The sequence below is a fragment of the Mangifera indica genome, unplaced genomic scaffold (assembly GCF_011075055.1).
Source record: "Mangifera indica cultivar Alphonso unplaced genomic scaffold, CATAS_Mindica_2.1 Un_0043, whole genome shotgun sequence".
NCBI classification, from domain to species: Eukaryota; Viridiplantae; Streptophyta; class Magnoliopsida; order Sapindales; family Anacardiaceae; genus Mangifera; species Mangifera indica.
The window spans coordinates 208844-226437 of record NW_025401135.1 but is presented as its reverse complement, the minus strand read 5'-3'; the positions used below and the strand labels follow the sequence as shown (position 1 = coordinate 226437).

The 17594-nt window shown below is 32.5% G+C and overlaps 1 protein-coding gene across 5 annotated transcripts; it reads left to right on the top strand.

The window, feature by feature from the left end:
- Positions 1 to 1209: 1209 nt before the first annotated feature.
- Positions 1210 to 14502, top strand: LOC123206615 (la-related protein 1A-like). 5 transcript variants are annotated; one of them, XR_006500102.1, is made up of 16 exons: positions 1210 to 1712; positions 1798 to 2305; positions 3130 to 3292; positions 3542 to 3632; positions 3803 to 3874; positions 4288 to 4823; positions 6150 to 6219; positions 8066 to 8179; positions 8303 to 8640; positions 8864 to 9007; positions 9087 to 9150; positions 9797 to 9942; positions 10105 to 10209; positions 12904 to 13052; positions 13170 to 13478; positions 13958 to 14201. XR_006500102.1 is itself a non-coding variant. In XM_044623789.1 (14 exons), exons 1-14 carry the CDS (start codon positions 1527 to 1529, stop codon positions 14106 to 14108), a joined length of 2685 nt encoding a protein of 894 aa, XP_044479724.1. In that variant the 5' UTR covers positions 1211 to 1526; the 3' UTR covers positions 14109 to 14502. The 5 variants fall into 5 exon arrangements, 3 of the variants coding, with proteins under 3 accessions (XP_044479724.1, XP_044479725.1, XP_044479723.1); XR_006500101.1 differs by having other exon boundaries at positions 12904 to 13478; XM_044623789.1 differs by lacking the exons at positions 12904 to 13052; positions 13170 to 13478 and having other exon boundaries at positions 1211 to 1712; positions 1801 to 2305; positions 13958 to 14502.
- Positions 14503 to 17594: the final 3092 nt, after the last annotated feature.

Here is a 17594-nt window from a genome sequence, read left to right as displayed (position 1 = left end):
AAAACTTTTGTTTGGATGACGCTTTGTTGTCCAAATTTGGACAATGAATGTTGTCCCTTCATTTGGACTCGATGACACGACAGGAGAAGAGAGAGATGACAATGAAGATGGTGGTCGGGTTTAGGGTGGAAAGTGGCAGTCACCGGTGGTTGGAGAGGTAAAGAAAAAAACCTAGGCTTGGGGGGAAATATGACTTTTCAAAATTTGAAAACTTTAGGTAGGGGTAAAATTATTAGTTTTTAAAACCTAGGAAGGAAATAAGATAAAATTATATATTTTTAATAATATTATTAAAATAACGATTTTATCCTTATATTTAACAGTAATTTTAACAAAAGTTTAGGGATGATTGAGTGTTTAAATTTTTGAAATCTCACAAGTATATATTTATCTTTACATCAAACTTTGAGTGAGAAATAGTCCTTTTGCTTTTATTATATATTATATTTAAGTGTTCCGTATTAGGTATAAATCCTCTATATTACATATATTTTTGTTGATAATGATTGCAATCTCAATCTTGGTTTTAGTCAAATTACAAGATTTAATGATGGAAGTATAACAACAATCACAAATAATGACAATAAGCAAACTAAACTTAATTAACAAATGTTACATGTTCTTGATTAAAAAATTTTGCTCCTCACACATAAAAAGGGTTCAATTTTGACATAAAAGAACAAGCTAAATATAATTATCACTCTTATTCATTCTAATATGATATAAAAATATATATTAACCCCATATATATATATATATATATATATATATATATATATATATATATATATATATATATATATATATATTTCAAATCAAAATAAATTGTAAATCGTTTTAAAAAATTTTTCAACTCAAACTAAATAATTTTCTAATCAAAATCATACCAAACTGTAAAATTTGAACGGTTTGGCTTGGTTTGGTATTAATGTTTGAACTATTTTGTATATGTTCCTATATATTTAATATATGTAATATAATCCTATTATATTCTAATTCATTCCTTAGTATACATTGGTATTTTCTTTCCATCAAAGGCGGAAACTAGAGATTGCCTAAATTGATCATGGGTAAGTGGGAAAATATCACTCCTAGATCTTTAGGAGAAAGATGTTTCTGAGCCGGGCCGAAGAGTAATTTAAGTGGTGGGTGGGCTGGAAGGAATGCTAGTAATAGGTGTTAATGAAAACTCTAGGTTTTACATTTCTGTGGGATTATTTGGTGCGAGCAGAATGACTCCACTTACCACTCCTACCCGAAAGCAAAACCCAATGCCACCTGTTTCACTCTTCACTTTACTCTTTCTCTCTCCTTCCCCACGAACACCGTCGTTTTCTTCCGCCTAAACAAGTACAAACACAAACACAAACACAAACAGACTTCCCACTTGCACGATTCTGCGGCTATTCTCCCTTTTCCACACTATCAAACTCACTCTTTCTTTCTAAGTAAACCCTAATCTCCCAACATTCTATTCGTGTTTGAATTAATAGATAAATTAATTATTATAGAGTATTTTTATTGTTATGGTGATGACCAATAATGAAGGAGGAGACGATCATAACGAGATGATGGTGAGTGGGGCCAAGTCTCCATGGAAGACGACTCAGGTTATGATGGATGCTCCTGTCATCAGCGCCGACTCTTGGCCTGCTCTAGCCGACGCTCAACACCGCTCCCCTAAACCACCAGCTGATCCGCCACTTGTCCAGGTCTTTCTCTTTATCTTCAAATTTTTTAGTATTTTTACTTTTAATTGCGTTCGTATGGTGATTCCAATTGTTGTTTGTGCAACAGAAGACTCTTAGTTCAGGAAATCCTAATCATAATCCATCACATAAACATTCGCACTTGCGTAATCAGAAGTCAGGGTCTAGACGTCACACGAATGCTGCACCAGCGTTTCCTGTAACTTTTTCTAACCATCAGCCAGCTCCTATGTTTCATTCAATGGTGCCTCCTCCGCACATTGGCTATGCGGCTTACCAGCCATACCCTGGACACTTTTTTGTTGAGAATCAGACTGGTTTTGTTCCCGCACCAGTTCATGCTGTTGATGCTGCTCGGAATGTTCAGCCACCTCCACCTCATCCTCGGGGTGGAGGAGATCCCAGTGCTTCTGCGGCTAACGTGAATGTGAATTTCTCTAGTAGAAGACTTCCTAATATGCAAGCACCTGCTTGGCCTCATCATAGACCATATAATCCCCGTGACAGTATTCCTCTTGGACCCCGGCCTTTAGTAAGGACTGCATTTATTGGTCATACTCCCAGTCCTGGATATATGGTTGGTCCAAGCTTTACCGGTAATACTTGGGTACCCAGCATAATATTTTCTGCATTTTTAATTGTGGTGTGTCTACTTTGGCCTTTCAAATCAACGACATTGAAATATGAAAAATAAAAGCAAATAAATTATACATTTTATACCTTTCAGATCAACAAATTTCGATTTTATTAAAATTTGAAAGTTAAAAGCAAATGCTAAAATGTAAATGATTGTCAGAGCTTTGAGGACTCAAATCAATCTTTTTAGATAATAGTGATATTAAACGTTTAACAACAGATAATAAATATTCAATCAATAGAAATAGAATAAATGATGCACTGAAACTGAATTCAAACATGAACTGCCAGTAGTTGAAGTTTGTATATATTACAATAAAAATTTAAGATTAAACATGTAAACTGTTAGTTCTTAAAGTTTGTTTATGTTACAATGCAAATAGAAGAATGAACATGTAAAATTATAGGGTCTTAAAGTTTGTTTATATTACAATGAACGTAAAAAATATTCAGGTGGAAGTGTTTGTTTATATTGCAATGAAAGCGAATGAATAAACATGCGAAAAGTGTTAGTTCTCAAAGTTTGTTTATATTACAATGAAAGTAGAAGAATAAACATGTGAAAAGTGTCAGTTCTAAAAGTTTTTTCATATTACAATGAAAATAAAAGATAAAATATGTTAAAGCATTAGTTCTTAGCAATATCGACTTAATTGATTATATAATCTTGGAGTGCTTGTTAGCAATGATATTGCTGACTATTTTTAATTTGACTTAATTGTTTTGATAATCTTGGAGCGTTTGATAGAATAATTGCTAATTACTTGTGAATGGGTTACCACAGGACCTGCAGTTTGCTATGTGTCTGTACCACCTCCAGGCTCTGTTAGGGGACCTCATCCTCCCCTCTTTGTTCAATACCCTGTACTGCCAGGTGCTGCCATGCTACCTCCAGAGATGCTGGCATTGAAGGCTAGCATTGTAAAACAAATAGATTATTATTTCAGGTAGTGATTGATGTATTGTTTGTGTAATAGTTTTGATTGATGACTGCAATTTGATAGATGATTGCACTGCTTTGCATTTGATATTTAAAACAAATCTGTATTAGTTATTTGGTATAAAAAAAAAAAAAAAAACCTAAGCTATCCAATAGGACAAGAAAAATTACTAAAAGCAACTGTAGAATTATCTGCTTATAATACAACATGACTTTGTTTGCTGTCTACATAATGACATGCCTTCTTTTTTGCCAGCGATGAAAATCTTCAGAATGACCATTACTTAATTTCTTTGATGGATGCCCAAGGATGGGTTCCCATATCCTCCATTGCTGAATTTAAAAGGGTATGTTTTAATTGAGCAACGCTGCATATTATTATAACTTATATATGTGCATGCAATTTCTAATATGTGAATATCCTGAATTGTGTGATTGTGATATTTTCATTTTTGGATTGTAGGTAATGAGATTTGAAATTATATTCAATTGTGATTTTTTCATTTTTGTGTTGCAGGTAAAGAGAATGAGTACAGATATACTGTTTATACTTGATGCAATGCACAGTTCTAGTACTGTAGAAGTGCAGGTTAGGTTTTTCCTTTGATATATTTGCTCTGTTTGCTCTGTATACAAATTTTTCCTCATATATAATTTTATGGTGATAAATCTTGAATCTTAATATGATGTTCAAATGCTACTTTTCTCTCGCTTCTTTTGATTCTTTATTTGTCATGAAACCCAAAAATGTTTAAATAGCCCGAATAGCAGTTGATTTGTTTAATCAAAAGTTGTCTGTTTTGATTGCTTTAGTTCTTCTGAACTTATAGAATTCTCAAATTAACTGTCAGATTGGGAAAAATAAATACGATATACTGCTTAATTTAGCCTCTCTATTAGTCTTTATACTAGTTTTTGACAGGCCTATAATTTGGACTGTTTTTTGGTGGCTTTATTCTTATTATTCTAATTTTTAACCTTCTTATGGTGTTATTTATTTAGGGTAATATGATTCGAAGACGTGATGAATGGTCCAAGTGGATTCCAGCCTCTTCTGAACCTAAGCTTACCCACCCAAGCCAACAGTTAGACAGCTCAATTGATCCAATTGAGAAGGGTGATACCAATGAAGATGATACAAGGAAAACTTGTGAAGAAAATACTGAAATACGGCCTGACAGGGATGGTTCAGATATAACACATACTGGTCTCACTGAGCAGAGTGGCAGGTTTGTTATTGATGGTGGAAAACAAGCATTCTGTGCTGAAAATGGTGTGTTGACAACATCAATTTTTTATTCAGACAAGTTGTCAGGCATTGAGAACAGTGACCATAGCTCCTGTCGAAACCAGTTACAAAGAAATGAGCATGCGGGATCTGATGACCACAAGGCTGAAAGCTTGGAGTCCACTTCAAATATGGCTGTACAGCATCTTAGTGACCTGTCAAATGATTTTGCAAACACATTTATGCTTGATGAGGAGCTAGAGGTTGTGCAGAAAACAACAAAAAAGGATGAGCTTAACACGGGCAGAAGGTACTGCATGCTTGGTTTTCTATTGGTTTTCTTTTAAATCCCAATTTTCTTTTGTGCTAGGTTGGTTAATTATTGAGAATGTAGATGTAACTCGAAAGTATAAAAAATATTGAAATTGGTTGAACTTGTAGTTTAAAGGTATGCCCATTACATGTCATTTGTACTGGTTACATGGAGATTAACATGTATACATCATTAATTAAATTATAAATTACTCTTGTTTTTTTTAGAATTTACAATAAATAGCTTGTGATTTGGTACCAATAAAAAGATTTTTTTTGATGCTTTTGATCAATTTATCTAAGTCATTGATGGTTCAAAAGTTTTGGCTAAATAAGTTTTACACATTGATGTGCTGTAATAAATCTTGATAATTATTGGTTTTTATTTGGTCCATTTAACGGATGGCTAAAATATCCCAGGCCTTACCACAGGCTGAAAGGTACTGCCCTGGCCTGGGTTTATAACATAAAATGATATAAGAATATATTATATTTTATATAAAACACGTATGCGTAATATTATACTTAATTCTTTACCAATAATTAATGCTTTAATTGTATTTTATTAACAATGATGTTGCAAATATACTTTTATAATTTAGTTAAAAATTAAACCCTGGTCTGGGACTGGGGTGGCTAGGGCAAGGGCCCAAGAATCCCGTCTTAAACCTGGCTTGAGGCTTGCCCTTTCTTGAGGGGACAAAAGTGTACAACTATGTTTAGCTATCTAATCATAGTAGACTTAGAATTTTTTCTCTATTGTGAAAACTCCAAAAATGCATTTAGGTTACAACCCTGTCCCAGTTGAGCAGAATGTAGAGAAAAGTTAAGAATTCTGAAATTTCAATAGAGATGCTTGGAAAAGAGTCTGCTCCCCAGAAAGTATAGGTAATTGTGGTCAGAGTGGTTAAGGCCTCTGAAGATGTTGTTGTGCTAGAAAAGCTAATGAAGATCAAAGAGGTTTTCTTGTGCTAAATTGCATATGCTCTTGTGTTTCTTTTGATATATCTGGGTATTTCATTCATAAATTTAGTTTCTACTGCTATAAGTTTAATTCTTTGTTAGCATAAGTTTGCTTTTTAGACTATTCCTGAATTGCTTGAATGAACTCTTTTTAAAAATAATCTTTAACAGAACTCTTGATTTTGCAATTTTTTTCTTAATTTTGGTTTTGGAATAAATAATACTGGCAGCTGATTCAATTTCAATCTTAGTATACACATTTCTCTCTGCTGTTCCACTACTGTTCATGTGCCTGCTAAGTAACGTTTCTGTAAATGCTGTCTGTAATCTTGAATTTCTAAGTCGCTTGTTTTGTCCCCAGGATTGATGATGAAGATGATGAGATTCTTGTCAATGACCATGATGTTCAGAGACTTGTAATTGTCACACAGGTATGATGAGATTCTTGAATTTCAGCACTAGATTTCTTTAAACCTTTTTTGTCTTTGTGAGATTGAAACTTTTTACTACGCTATTCTTTAAAAAATGGTTATCATAAAGCTGTGATCTGATTCTGCGTTTTTGTTTTTTTAATCTATATTATGCTGAAAAGTCTTGAAAAATAAAATTAAGGAAGCTACAAGCATTAAAGGTGCGTTTGGTTTGGGTAATGTTTTATTATCAAAATAGAAAGATTCCCTTGAAAATAGATTACTTAAAAGATTACTGGGTATAAATGATTACTATATTTGATAAAATTTGATAGGTATAAATAATTATTGTGTTTGGTTAAAGGTAATAAAAAATTACTAGTAAATTATTTTTCTTAAATGCCCTTGAATATAATTATTTTTAAATATTTTTCATATTATTTGTCATATTAATTAAAAATAAATTTATTTTTGTCTCAAAAAATTAATAAATACTAATATAATTATAATAAAATCAAGATTACCTTGGTAATCTTTAAATACCTAAGATGAAAGTGGTAATCAGATTACCTCCTATATTACCTGCCACGTTAGCATAGGTAATGGAAGATTACTGTAATTTTTTATTACTGACAAACCAAACAAGGGAATAAAAGATAGATTACCAAGATAATCTTTAAAACCTATAACCAAACGGCCCCTAAGGGTATGCATATGTGCATGTATTATACTATTATTTATATATTTACTTCTATAAGTTTGCATTAGATATTATTTTATTTTTTGTTTTACTTAAGTTGATTGCTACAGAGGACTTGTGTCCTTAATTCTTGAGAGTGAGGAGAAAGTGCATTCTTCACACATCATGAAGTTTATCATATTGGTAAGATGGAAAGTTATTATTTTATCGACTTCTTGAGGTCCGGGCAGACATAATAAATCATTTTTACCCTTGAATATTCAGTTCTAGAGTCCATTTCATGTGGAGATCATTTTAATTTAGTCTCTGATCCCCACCTTTATGATGGTTTCAATTTATAGAGTTGAAAGTTTATGGCACTCTGGATTGGGTCTGTCGAGGATGTTGTCAACATCTTTAGTCATGTAAAAAGCTTTTTAAGCAAACAGGTTTGGTTATATTGTTAACTAATAGAAAGAAAATATTTCCAATATGAAATGGAGAATCTCTTTTTTTTATTGTTACTTTTTCTTTGTAAATTTTCCTTGTTCTTTTGAATTTCAAAGACTTCTGCATTTCTCTTTCCTATATAAGAGTTGCTTGATATGCTTTTTATTGGAAAGTTTTTACTGACGTCTGTTAATCATTCTATATTTTCATATAGAATGTTCATTTTCTTAATCTTGTGGATGGAAATTCAGAAATTTAGTTTTTGAAATCTGCTCTTATTTTCATTTCGAAATTTAGTTTATAATTATGATAAAAGTACATTTTGGAATATTCCTTCTCTATGATAATAGGTTATTGATATAATTCTTTATTAGCCAGTGTAAGTTTTGGGTTATTTTAATTGTTTTCAAAAAATTTACTCATCAAAAGCATAAAGCGATTTTGATAAGTTTGCTAATTTTACACTTTTGATTAAAAGTTTGAAATCTTTAATAATGCATTTCTTTATCTATTTTAGCAAACAGTGTCTGATTTTATTTTAAGAAAATAATAGGCATCCTAAATTTTGAAAATGCAAATCTGGTTTTTATTTTTTGTTAAATTCAAAAGAAGATACCAAACAACCTCTTATATCCTTAAAAGAAGCTTTCTGTAGCAGCCAAGAAAAATGTAGTATGAAATTCCTCTTTCAAATTTGTTAAAAATTTATTGGCTCACTCTTCTGTGTCTCCTATGCAGAATAGTTGGCCAGTTGAAGGATCTAAAACTGATGGAGAAGGATTGAAAGGATTTAAATATATTTCTAATGAGCTTGCTTCTGCAATAAACGATGGTCTTTATTTCTATGAGCAGGTTGAGATATGCACCATCTGCTGGTTCTTTTATTATGAGCTCAAGTTTTGCACAATTCACTTTCACTTCCCTTTGAAGTTTCTTAACCATATTTAATTATTTTAATATAATTACCATGGGCAGGAGCTTAAAACTAAAAGATTATATCATAGGAAGAATAACTCTTATGAGAACAAAGGTGGAAACCCCAGGTCTTCAGTTTGTGCACCAGGGGTACCAAATTCAGTGGCAGATGACAATTCTGCTGCAAGCATTGGTCATGAAGAGTCTGGAATTGCCAGTTCCCGCTGTAAGCAGAATAAAGGTTTCCACAGGCAGCAATCTTCCCACAAGCAGCGATTTTTCTCCAGCAATTTTAGAAATCATGTAACTGGTCAGAATTCTCTTGCCATTGTATCAGAAAGTCCACCAAGTAATTCAGTTGGATATTTCTTTGGTTCAACCCCTCCGGAAAATCATGGGTCAGTTGAAAGTGACTGTTGCTTGTCAGTTGACATTATGGATTATTTATACTACTGAAGTACTTTTGGCCAGCATTATATTATTGCTATTACTTGCTTTTGGGGTAATAATTATTGAAATGCAAAATTTTTCCATCCAATAGGCTGTCCAGATGATGTGCTTAGCTGATGTAATACTTTTGGGGTTGACTATGCTAAGACACTTAATGATTTAATCTTACAGCTCAAGGCCTTCAAAATTGAGTGTTTCACCCCATGGGTTTCTCTCTGGTGGTAGTCCCCCTGTGGGTTCCACGCCAAAATCATTTCCTCCATTCCAGCATCCAAGTCATCAAATGTTAGAAGAAAATGGCTTCAAACAGCAGAAGTAAGGAGATGGTGATTGATTTTATCTATATTTATGCCTCTATATGAAAGTTGTCTGATCACGCTGTTGTTGTCTTAAGGTACTTGAAGTTTCGTAAGCGATGCTTAAATGAGAGGAAGAAGTTGGGAGTTGGCTGCAGTGAGGTGGATGTTGACTCTATACTTTCTGTTTAGATGTTTTAACTGTGTTTCAGAAAAATGGAGAAAGGAATTCTGAGTCTCCTAAGTTTCATCGTTTTTATTGTTGAGAAATCTATATGACGCAATTTTTTCATAATTGATTAATCTAATTCAGAATCTTATAGTCTTACTCATCTTCTTATTGTTTTCCTTTTTTTTTTGTTTTCGCACAAGAAATGCATGGTTGACTCTATTACTTTATTTTCCTTCTCTATTCTGGTGATTCAGTAAATACAAAGAATAATTTAATTCCTTGCACATGTTGTGAAGTGTTAAAACTATAGTAAATGAAAACCAATTCAGTGCATTTAGCTATAGGATGGTGGCAGATTTGGTGTTGCTAGTATTGGTTTATAGTGTTTGATCTTCTATGATTCTCTGCTCTGAAAATCAGTTCTTTAATATTATTTTACATCTGGCTGCTTACTTCATTTTTACAAGCTATGCATTAGAAGTGGAAATTTCGAAATATCTGACCTTATGTTTTCATGTATGTACAAGAACATACAATTGTTGGAGTATTTTGGTGTCTGCTTTTCTTAAATTGTAAATCTCAATCGGTTCACTTTATATAATGTTATAATATGGCCTTCTGTCATTTTATATGTAGGAAATGAATACCCTGTACAGATTTTGGTCATATTTCATGAGAGACAAGTTCATCCCTTCAATGTATAATGATTTTCAGAAGTTTGCACTTGAAGATGCAGCTGCTAATTATAATTATGGGATAGAGTGCCTTTTCAGGTTTTATAGGTATGCTTGAAAATTATGCTCTCTTTGTTCTGTCATTATCTTATAGTGTTTTAAGCCACAGTTCAAGTTCCTGGCTTGGCTTTTTCTTTTGTCTTTTTATAAATACTCTTCACTGTTATATGCATATATGTTTTATTTAATCCAGATTCTTTTCCCTTTCAGTTATGGTTTGGAAAAAGAGTTCAGAGGGGACCTTTATAACGACTTTGAACGGCTAACTCTCGATTTCTACCATAGAGGCAATCTTTATGGCCTTGAAAAATACTGGTACCTCCTTTGTTCTCTTTTATTTTTTTTCAAATATACAATGCAAATTTAGATATGGACAGTTCAAATTTTTAACAAAGCTTTCTTGATTGGCCAATTATTTGGTTTTTGATGTTTCATAATGAAGAACTATTTTTCTTTTACTTCAAATTGTGAAAAGGCTACAAATAATAGCTTTAGGAATAATTAGATGAGAAATTGCTAGTATGTGGGAATAATTAAATTAAGGAAAGAACCAAGCCATTGTATAATGCAAGTTATGTATTTTATATGAATCTCAATATTAAGTTTGTTAATGGTATGACTTAATTATTAATTTGTGTCTTTTGATGGAACAATATACGAATGGAAAATTTGAAGACTGGAGTGATGTTTTTGACATCTGAGAAATTTGTGACAGGATGACTCAAAGTAAAGGGGCTAAATGTGATAATTGTCATAAGGAAAGGTTTCTTTTATTTTTGAGAATCAGATGAACTTTGAACTTAAATGTAGGTAATTGATTTTGAATAAAATATTCTAAAAAAAATTTGGAAACTTGAGTTAAAACTCTAACTAAAATTGTCTTACACTGTTTAAGAATTTTACATACACACAACTACACATCATTACGCTTTGCCATGTCATGCCTCGCCACGCCACCTACCGCATCATGCCATATCATCACCCCACATAAGTTATGTCATCCATGTCACCTGTCCTCCCTCTTGTGTTGTGTTTTCAATACCATTATTATTTTCCAACTTACCACCCTTTGTAATAGTTCTCCATTATTCTTTCCCACTAGAATAGAACGGACCCTCAAGTCATCATTGTATAAATTGTGTTTAGGGTAGAACTCGGTCATATTGGCTACATTGGAAGTCTTTGAAATTCCCATATATTCAAGTAAGTCCACCACCTAAGAATTATATTTATAATTAATCTTTCTCAAAATCTTGTAAGACCCGTAATGTTTTTGCCTTAATTTCCATGCGCACTTGTAGGAACCCTATCCTTTCTTAGAAACACCATAACCTCATCTCCCACATCGAATCCTTGTCTTCTTTTATGCTTATCAACGACATCTTTTTAACCAAATTACTATCTTCAAAGGCTAAACATGAAAAAGTAGCTCTCAGCCGATGCAAAAGCTTCTTGACTATTTGCTCTTCCTATGGGCATCTTAACTAAATCCACTACATATTTAGGGATTTTTTAATACATAATAGCAAAAGGACTCTTACCCGATGATTTATTTATGAAATTGTTGTAAGCAAACTCCACTTGTGCTAAGGCAAAGTCCTATTGTCCCTTCTTCATCCCACATATACATCTAATTAAGTTACTCAAAGAATGATTGACCACCTTTGTTTGTCCATCTGTTTGTGGATTAGCAGTACTACTAAATTTCAATTTAGTCCTAAACTCTTTGACAAGATAAGCTCTAATGTTGTCAAAAACTTGTTATCTTAATCGGGAAAATAGATGAGAAACCCCCGAGTAAATGAACCACCTTCTTGAAGAATAACCTTGTCACATGGTGAACATTAGTCGTCTTCCTACAGGGAATGAAATATGACATTTTGGAGAATCTATCCACCATCACAAGCATTGGAATGTGTCATCTTACAAGATGAGGATCATAGCTCAAGGTTTCACTCACACATACAAAATTGACTATGAAGAAACTTGCGCTTCAATGGCCAAGTTAAACTCAATCAGGATTTTGTGTTTTTTTTTTTTTTTGGTAAGTAATTCAAATCGAGGCTTTAGAAATGTGGTAGAGGTTCAAACCTAAGACTTCATCCCGAAAGTTATAATGTTCTATTAGTTTTACTAGTCTCTGATCAGAATTTTGTTGTTGATTACTGCAATATTCAAAAATGATTTCTGTGTTTCTCAAATCTTTATCTATTTTCTCCTATTTCTATAAAATCTATCTTTATTTTTCATCTGCTGCTCTATCAGTTATATTTTAGTCTCTGGCAGTTCTGATTGTGTCGCTAGCCAAACATAATAAATGCCCTTTCTATTTCTTCTTATGAAGTTTATCAGTTGATTTTTTTTTCAGTAATTAGTTGATTTATTTTATTGCCTTGTTAATTTAGAGGTATGACCCTTTTTTTTTTTCCAAGTCCATGGTGATGTGATTCAGGCACTAATTGATCCCCTAATCTGTCTTTCAATGCTTAATGATAGGATTTTGGTGTAATAGCTCCAATATATGTCTCATTATTATCATTTAGTTGTGTGATGATAGATATCATATGTTTCCATTGAATGTATGATGCATGAGTTCCCATACTTTGGGCTTAAGTTTGGGATGTGGGATCACCTGTAATGTTAGAATAGCATTATTCAGCTGTGATGAGTAGATTCAACCAAGCATACAGAGGCAAATGTGTTTCATTGATATTAAAAGAATGTTTCAAATTTATTAGGAGTCACAGGTGCATTTCGAAATGCAAGCTTTTCAACAACATTTATAGGTACCTAAAGAGAACTATATATGTGGTCAAATGAAATGCATGCTCTTTGTGTGTTTATTTGGATCTCAAGTGTAAAGTATGAGACTTGGATCTCACATTGAAAAATATGAGTTTCTAATAGGCTCTCCAATTTCAATAGCTAGCTTTTAAGTTATGGTTCTCTCAAAGTTCAAATCATTTAGTATCAGAGTTATCACCACGTCTCTCAATTGCAATTGTGTAGCACGGGTGGTGACATCGGCATTCTAATGTTCGCTCGGCTCTAGCAGAAGCTAGTGCACAACTAACTCGTGTAGGCGTCGGGGTTGTGGAACATGATGGTATGTTAAGATCTCAAGTGCAAGGTATAAGACTTACATCCCATATTGGAAGGTATGAGCCTCTAATATGAGGTTTATATGGTTTTGGGTTTTCTAATCTTAATAGCTAGTTTTTGAGGTGTAATTCTTCCAAGATTTATATCATTTAGCACACAGTTAGCCTATGTAGGTGTGAAAGTTGCGGAGCGTGATGATATATTAAAATCTCAAGTGTGAAGTATGAGAATTGGATTCCACATTGGAAAGTATAGACTTCTAATATGAGGTTTATATGACTTTGAATCTTAATAACTAACTTTTGAGGCGTGGTTTTTCCAAAGTTCATATCGTCGCGTTTTCCAGTTGCAATTGTGCAACCCAATGGGTGTTGCCGGCATTATAGTGTTTGTCTTGAGCTAGCAGCTAGCTAACGCATACCCAACCCACATAGATGCGAGGGCTACAGAGCATAGTGATATGTTAGGATCCCAAGTACAAGGTATGAGACTTGAATCCCACATTGAAAAGTATGAGCTTCTAATGTGAGATTTATATGGTTTGAACTTTCCAATCTCAATTATTAGCTTTTGAGATATAGTTTTCTTAAGGTTCATATCAGTGTTCAGTTTGTTTTTCTGTTTTCTTTTTTTTTTTTCTCTTTATCAGAAAGAGAAATAGATGCTGCGGAGTTGGCAATCTGTCTTAAAGAAACCTGAAACTTAATTCTGATATTTCGGCCCACACTGATAATTTTGTTGTTGGAATTAGGTTTGTATTATAAATTTGGAATCACTTTTTAAGTGGGATGCAGTTAGAATCCTATATATTTTACTAAAATTTTATGGCTATTTCTGTTCCCTTTCGTCAAGTCTAATTGTCACTGGACCAAGGTTGTATGAGGACCATGATTTGCTTCTTCTGCGGACTAGTTTTTCATAAATTGTAACTGGGCACTTTGTTTTACTTATTGTATGGCAGGGCATTCCATCACTATCGAGGGCTACATGGGCAGAAGGAGCCCCTTAAGAAACATCCAGAGTTGGAAAGGTTGCTTAGGGAAGAATATCGAAGCATAGAGGACTTCCCCACGAAAGAAAGAAGTAATGGTACAAAAGAAGACATCCATTAGCCTTGAGTAATTACTTTGCTTTCTGGTGACATTGAAATAACATCCCAATTTTGAAAGTGAATCCTGACAATTAATCGAAGGGCATTCGAGATAGTGGCCGATAGTTGGTTTTGATGCTAGTGGAATTTTTTTGTATATTGTATATTTGGGGGATGGTTTACTTGTGAGGGCTGCTCATTTCTGAGGTTTTGATATGGTTCTATTGCCTGAGCTTTTCTGGCTCCCTGGGATTTTCATGTTGTAATTTCTGAGTTGTCTGCAGGCCAGGAGTTGTAGAAGTGCTTGTGTTTTTTGATTTGGTCATTTCACTTACCCCCGAATTGTAACTTGTACATAAAGGAAAACGGAAAAATCCAAAAACATTAAAAAAAAAAAAATTATCATTTTTATGTGATGCTTGATGAGTGATAATTATTGAATTGGAAGTCATTTATTTTTTTTCTTCCTGAAGAGTGAAAGGTAAGATGTAGAGTTGTAAAACTCAGAGCTGTTTAATTATTGAGTCGAGCTTAAGTGATGTTGATCTTGAGCTTGTTATTCTGTTAGGTGATTTCGTGAGTTTATGATTTAGTTTAAGTAAAATATTAATATATCTATAAAATTTTGAAATTCTGTATTTATATTTTTAAGATTTTATTTATTTTAAATATTAAAGTAATCAACAGATATATAAATAATGCGATTAATTGTAATTTCTGAATATCAGTATTTTGGAGCTAGAAGTTTTTTAACTTGGTGAGCTCAAACTGCTTACATTTTGTTTTAGAGTGAGGGTGGAGTTTAAGCCAAGCAACACTGTTCGGCTTGGCTCAATCACCCCTTCTGATGTGTATTTTTCTGCTACATTTTCTTGCCTGTAGCATCAAATTCATGAAAACCTGATGCCTAGTTAGTATCTAATACATGGCAAGATTTGATACGAGGAAATTTTTTAATTGAATAATAGGGTTTTAATTTTCACCCTATAAGGTATTAAATAACAATAATTTCCACTATAAATATAAAAATAATAATAAATATAAATATAATTATCTCATGAGAAAAATTCAACAGTAAGAAGATTTCTTTTATTTTATTTATAAGAGAATTTTGATAATGTTGATGCCATTTCTTCACATTATATGATATATACAATTTTAAGTCTTACATAGAATGAATAAAGTTAATAGTGATTAAAATATAAAAAATATTTTGGTATATCTATTAGAGTATGATATGAAACTAATAAAACTAAAAAATATAATTTTTTTAATATCGCTCGATCTAATATTTGGAATGTCTACATTTATGTATAGTTATCAGATGATTTGTATTGTGTAAAAAATACAAAATGACTATGTTTTGTCTCTATTTGAGCCTCTTCTCCCCCTTCTCTCATATAAATAATCTTATATATTTATGTAATTATTGAGATAGTTCTAATAATGCATTACATTTTCAGCTAAACTGAAAAAAGAAAAAAACAACAAAATCAAAAATATCTTAATTAGAAAGGTAAAAATATATATTATTGTTATTATGCATGTAAACAAGAGAATATTTATTTGTTATCTATTAGTAAATATTTGTTTGTTATCTCGAATTGAAGAGTTTTCTTATTTCCACTATTGAATATCCAATATGAAACATGTAAATTATTAATCGGCAAACTACGAACGATTCATTGTAGTGAAATATATTATTTTGTATGCACAAATTATACACTTTGTGATCATAATATTTAAAAAATTATCTGAGTGACCTTTGGCAAAAATCAGTGACATACTACACCTTATATCATTTGTATTTTTTATACTTCCGGTATAAGTGAATAGTTGGACTACAATAGCATTTTGCAACTGGTAACAATCAATGGCAAATGGTTCACTGTATAAACAACCATTCTTCTTCATTTGAGAGGCAAAAAGAATATTGTTTATTTTTTAAGTTTCTCAGTAACACCCACAACTATCTCATAAGGTCAGTTTCGTCAATTTATAGTTGATATATGTTTATGAAATGAGAAAATGGTTATGTAAATCAAAATGATAAACCTTTCTAATAATATCATATAAGTGATAATTGTATGTCACTGAACAAGATCATGGTTAAAATAATGACGTAGAATTAATGGAGATAGTATTTTTATTATTGTAATATGGGTAAAGGTTTTGATGGTTCGATCTGGAGTATACACTAATGTTGATGCATGTAATTCTTGAATTTGAAATTACCAAAATATTTTATGTATCAATTGACCTAGTTTAACATTAGCCTAATGTAATCTTTTTTTAAGGATTATCACAACGATTGTGGTTGGATATGTTGAGAAATGTTGTGAGACTGTGATGGATCAATAAATGATTTATCACTCTTAGGTATATAAGTAGATATTTCATTATATCATTTGGTTATGACAACGTACTAAACATATGTGGTTACAGTAGGAACGAATTGGTAATTGTTATTGACTATTGTTATACTAACCAAATATTAATATTAAGGATAACTTGAGGTAGACACTACTTATATGTCTTAGTTTTGATGATATATTAGTTAATAAAATGATTCGATTGCATGAGAATTATATCATTGAAAGGTTACATCAATTATTATGAATTTCTAGTATATGAATAAATCAACATTAACTTATGTGACCTTTAGCAAGAGATGATTAACTGTAGTTTAATCGCAATTTTTATTCACTGTTAGTATATTAGAGAACCTAAGGGTCACATACACATGTGGTTGTTTGTTATGATTTGAAATATTAGAGTGTAATGCTAAAGAGTGAGTCACCTCCGATTATCCTAAAGTTGGTGAATATATATCTATGAAGCATGGTTTTAAAAATCGGACCGGATCGGCCGGTCCAACCAGTTAGTCCATGAACCGGTACTGTAGCCGGGTTCAGTTGAAGACAAAACCGTTTTAGAATAAAAATCAGATTGGACCGCGGTTGAACCGCCGGTTCTCTCCTGAACCGCGGTCCAACCCGGTCCATGCAGAAACCATTTCAAGGCTGCATATAAAACTTTTTTGCGTAAAACACTGTTTTTCGTTCTACGCCTCTTCCTTGCAGTGCACGTAGACGCAGTCCTCAGTTGCTCACAATTACTAATTCTGGACGTTGTTATCTAGTAATAACATTCACAAACTTTCCTGCCTCAGTAACTGCTTACACCGCTAGCGACCTGATATATATTATTGAAGTTCTTGGCTCTCCTTTGTCTTTACCTTGCTAGGTTGTTGCTCTTGTCGCTGCTTCGTTGGGCACGCCTTCAGTTTTTGCAGACAACTTGCCAGACCTTTAAAAGGTAGAATTCACTGAACTTTGCTCAACTCCTTTTGTTTAACTTTGATTCTTGCTCCCCTTCCTCAACTCCATAAATACCTTTTTATCTAATATATAAAATTTTCCATTTTTCTTTATATATATGTTGCCTTGGCGGGCTCTATATTATAATCAACATGTTCTTCGTTTGTATTCACTACAATGTATACATG